The following is a 5,000-nucleotide window of genomic DNA, read 5'->3' as shown; positions in this document are numbered from 1 at the left end:
TTAAACGCCGTGTGGGCGTGTGCTCTAACTGTTACTGCAAAATGCAAAACGTACGTCGGTGAGTCCAATAAAAACCTTCAAAGTGTCACATGAACTGAGGAATATTTCTCTAGAGGAACACTGGCATCACACAAAATGGAGATCATGTAGAAAAGTGATCCACTTTTGTGACACCGATTTGCCATAAACAGTGCAAACTCAAAATAATAATAATAATTAAGGTCTTTATTTGACTATGCTATTTAATTGTGTGTGTGTGTGTGTGTGTTGATGATTAAATGATCATGGCTCGGTGTGTGTTGTGTGTTGTGTTCACCGCAGGGTCTTGATGATGTCACAGGTGAGCCGTTGACGCAGAGAGATGATGACACGCCTGAAACGGTGACCCGCAGACTGAAGGCGTATGAAACCCAGACTCAACCGGTTCTGGAGTATTACAGGTAGGTGGGGCGCCATTTCTTATGAGCTGTTAGCAGAGTTACTGTTAGCACCAACTTTTTACCAACATGGAACTTTTTACCAAAATGACGGTTTAAGAAAATGACTCTTTTGAGCAAAATGACTCTTTTGAGCAAAATGACTCTTTTTAACAAAACAACTCTTGGGCAAAATGACTCACTTTATGAAAATGACTCTTTTTAACAAAATGACTCTTTTGAGCAAAATGACTTTTTAACAAAATGACTCTTGAGTAAAGTGACTCTTTTTAGCAGAACGACTCTTTTTAACAAAACAACTCTTGGGCAAAATGACTAATTTTAAGAAAATGACTCTTTTGGGCAAAATGACTCTTTTTAGCAAAATGACTCTTTTTAACAAAATGACTCTTTTTAGCAAAATGACTCTTTTTAGCAAAATGACTCTTTTGAGTAAAATGACTCTTTTGAGTAAAATGACTCTTGTATTGCTTGCTGTAGTAAAATGCTGAGTGACAGGACGGTGTGATGAAGCGGAGTTACTGTCACCACTCTGAAGTGGATTATTTTCCTATAACAGCACGTCCCCAAGTGTTTTATTCCTCTTACACCACAGCGATTTACCAACAATTACAATTTTTATTTATTAAAGAATGACACCTCATTTTTTATCCATTTATAGTTACATTTATTGTGATATTAAACAGTGTGTAATCGTTGACATGGTGAAGGTGTCAAGTAGAACCCTTTCAGGAGTAGAACCCTTTTATAAGTAGAACCCTTTCATAAGTAGAACCCTTCTATAAGTAGAACCCTTTTAGATGTAGAACCCTTTCAGGAGTAGAACCCTTTTATAAGTAGAACCCTTTTAGATGTAGAACCCTTTCAGGAGTAGAACCCTTTTAGATGTAGAACCCTTTTATAAGTAGAACCCTTTCAGGAGTAGAACCCTTTTAGATGTAGAACCCTTTCAGGAGTAGAACCCTTTCAGGAGTAGAACCCTTTTAGATGTAGAACCCTTTTATAAGTAGAACCCTTTTATAAGTAGAACCCTTTTAGATGTAGAACCCTTTCAGGAGTAGAACCCTTTTAGATGTAGAACCCTTTTATAAGTAGAACCCTTTTAGATGTAGAACCCTTTCAGGAGTAGAACCCTTTTAGATGTAGAACCCTTTCAGGAGTAGAACCCTTTTATGAGTAGAACCCTTTTATAAGTAGAACCCTTTTAGATGTAGAACCCTTTTATGAGTAGAACCCTTACAGGACCCCAGTTTCTGCATTTTTTTTTTTTTTTTTTGTCTTATTAATTTCAAGAGAGAAAAAATAGAGGCAGGTGAGGGAACGACTGTTTATAGCTGCTATAACGTAAGTGAAAACTTGTTTCACGAACATTAGAACATTAACTAGAAATGGATAAAAGGTATGACTGTACTATTACACTCAGGCTGTGTGTGTGTGTGTGTGTGTGTGTGTGTGTGTGTGTGTGTGTGTGTAACAGGAGTAAAGGAGTTCTGGCGACGTTCACCGGAACTGAAACCAATAAGATCTGGCCTCATGTTCACGCTTTCCTCGCAAAGAAGATCCCGCAGAGTCAGCAGGTCCGAGGAGGAGTTTAGCCGCTTCCCGATGTAAAGAATTCGATTTTGTCTGGAATTTGAACGAATCATTTTGGTTTTGATGGAAAGCGATCGCGCTGTAATTTTGGACACACTTTATTTTTAATCGTAGACGATTTTAATAGACGTTAAATCTGATTGAAGTGGATTTTAGACTCTAAACTGTGCATGTAGTAATGCGTTTAAATGAAATCTCATTTCAGTATTTTCTTATATTCTCTTTTTCCTGCTTTGAGTAAGTTTTAGTTTTAAAGCACCTTCTTTTAATTTTTAGATTTTTTTTTTAAATTTTTTTTTAATTTTTTTTTTTTTATAACCAACAATCACCCCCTCACACCCCAATCCCCTCCTTCCCCTTTAAAGTCTTTGAATGACTTTATTAACAAAAAATATCTTGTTAATTTTTTGAACCATTAAAGCCACTTCTAAGAGAGGCAGAGAGAAAAAAGGAAGAAAGAAAAGGGGAAAAAAAGTAAATGACTAAATTAAAAAAAAAAAAAGAAAAGGGAGAGAAAAAAATGTTATGCACAGGAAGAGAAAACATTTTGAAAAATCCTAAAATGTTTTAATTAAAACATTTTAAAAAATCTATGAAAGGGGAAAGAAAGGACAAAAAATATTTACAGGAAGAGAAAAGGAAGATAATTTTTTCTTTAACAGCAAACTGAATTTTTAAATAACTAAAAAAGAAGAAATATATGACGCATGTATGGAAACACGTGTCCATCAACAATTCAAACACAATTTGCATTAAAAAAAAAACAAAAAAGGAAAAAATAAAGGAGAGGAAAAAAAAGACTAAAAAATATTTTGGAAGGAAAGTTTAAGTTCTTGAAGATATTCGGTGCTGGCTGGAGGAACGACGACGTCGACCCGGGAAAACTTAAAAAAAAATAATAATAACAATAATAAAAAAAATTAACATGAAAATGTTTTTTTGCACTAAAACGTTCAGGATTTTCAGAGTGGAGTTCAGATTGTATGATATTTTTATTCTCAGATGAATCATTTTCCTCACAAAGTCGCCTTAACTCAGAGAAACTCCTGTGTTTTATTCCTAAACTCCGTCACCACCATTTTATTGTGTTTGCGTCGGAACCTCATTTCAACAAACGTCCGTAAATGACCTTAAACATATTTTGGAAATGCTAATGAATGTGATTTGATAGCAAATTTTATATAATGAGGAAATTATATATGTTTGTATAAAGATCATTTACGTTTATTACTGATTTCACGTCACTGAGCTGAATAATGACAAATAAATAAATCATTTTAAATATCATTTCCTGCATTGCATTTATTTTATTCAGAAGCTCTCAGCAAATTGAACTCTTTTATTTACATCATACGTTTTCAACTGCTGATTCATGCGATTATCCAATCAGCCAATCACGTGTCAGATACACGTCACGATCCTCAGGTGAAGATAAAGATGAAAAACAGGTGCACTGTAGCCTCAGACTCTTGCTCTTGTCTGGCAGGAGAGGAACCCGATGTCCTTCTCTGCTGTTGTGCTTCAAGAGTCGACGTGTCGTGCGTTCGGAGATGCTTTTCTGCTCATCACGGTTGTACAGAGTGGTTATTAGAGATACCGTAGCCTTCCTTCCTTCAACCCTGGTCCTTTTCTCATCCACAAGGCGTTTGATTTCCGCTCGCAGAACCAGAACCACTGCCTGCTGGATGTTTTTTGTTTTTCGCACCATTCTTTGCGAAGTTCTGCGTGAAAATCCCAGCAGGAGATCTTCAGCTTCTGAAATACTCAAACTGGCACCAACAACCATCTGAACCAAAATCACTGAGACTGGAGCACGTTAACTGAAGCTCCTGACGTGGATCTGCGGGATTTTACGCATCGTGCTGCTGACACGTGATTGGCTGATGGGATCATCGCATGAATAAGGTGTACAGGTGTTCTTAAAAAAAATCGCTGAACGAGGTCAGAATTTTAACGATGCAGCTTCATGGCCGAGTTTCCTTTCTAAAAGAGTCTCCTGTTAAAACAATCCGGTTTTTAACCCTTAATCATTAGAATTATTAATAATCAGACTTTTCTTTTATAGTTTACATGATAAACTTGTATTTTATTTTCTCAAAAATGTAGTTTAATTGAAATAAAACCACACAAACACACGACCTGAGTGCTGTTACGGTACGTAAAGCTAAACAAAACTGCATTATGCTTATATTTAGCTTTACATATGAATAAATGAATAATTCATTAAAATATGCAAATGAACCTAAGAGTTCAACAACAAGCCGTGTGAACTTCGAGTTTGTGATTTAATAAAACCAGATTAGCATTAGCGAGCGAACTTTAGCTCAACTCGGCATTATATCAGTTATAAATAAATACATAAATAATGATTCACACCGAGGATCACAGGGATGGAGATTCGGAGATGTGGCAGATCAGGCACGGAGTCCGTGTCTCATAAATACAAATGAGCTCTTTATTATTGACAGAATGTTACAATCAGATATCACGGTCTGGGACACGCCCCGCTGCTGCAGACGCCGAGAGAACGTCTGCGCTCCTCTTTTATCTCTCGTTTTCCTGCATGATCTCCTGTTTGCATAAAAAGCGTTTGAAACTGTTCATGCTGTTCCTCAGAGATCCAGGATCTGCAGCGCTGATGGATGACGGTGTGAAACAGAGCCGTACATCGACGCAGGGATTCTGCACAGCCAAACAAAACAAAACAAAAAACAGTCGCTAAAACTGACATGAAGTTCGCCAACGATTAACTCTACGTTCACACTGACGGCGAGAATGCGATCGTTCGATTTCTACGCACTACGTGTCACACGGAGCTGCGATTTCAGTGACAAGAAACGTCTGAATTTTTAGAAATTTGCTATGATTCTGTAAAGAAGTAACAAATCCAAAGAAACGCTTTTCTCACTGTTTAGTGCATTATTTCATTTTTGTTTAACTAGCTAGCTAGCTTTAGAACTGATATATAGC

General features: G+C 36.7%; 2 protein-coding genes across 3 annotated transcripts in view; one reads left to right on the top strand and one right to left on the bottom strand.

Annotated features, from left to right (window-relative positions):
- ak3 (adenylate kinase 3) overlaps positions 1–3,317 on the top strand; it is a 12,690-nt gene extending 9,373 nt beyond the window's left edge. The window contains exons 4-5 of the mRNA XM_034312890.2: positions 322–440; positions 1,915–3,317. Of these exons, the coding sequence (XP_034168781.1) occupies positions 322–440; positions 1,915–2,032 (237 nt within the window). The 3' untranslated portion in view covers positions 2,033–3,317. The remainder of the gene's footprint in view (positions 1–321; positions 441–1,914) is intronic.
- Positions 3,318–4,462: 1,145 nt separating this feature from the next.
- Positions 4,463–5,000, bottom strand: part of cdc37l1 (cell division cycle 37-like 1) — a 22,387-nt gene continuing 21,849 nt past the window's right edge. For both annotated transcript variants that reach the window (XM_053241110.1, XM_053241111.1), the window contains one exon: positions 4,463–5,000. This exon is cut by the window's right edge and continues 2,511 nt beyond it. The gene's annotated coding sequence lies outside the window, so the exon portion shown is untranslated.

The sequence above is a fragment of the Pangasianodon hypophthalmus genome, chromosome 17 (genome assembly GCF_027358585.1).
Source record: "Pangasianodon hypophthalmus isolate fPanHyp1 chromosome 17, fPanHyp1.pri, whole genome shotgun sequence".
NCBI classification, from domain to species: Eukaryota; Metazoa; Chordata; class Actinopteri; order Siluriformes; family Pangasiidae; genus Pangasianodon; species Pangasianodon hypophthalmus.
This window is presented reverse-complemented; position numbering and strand designations above follow the sequence as displayed.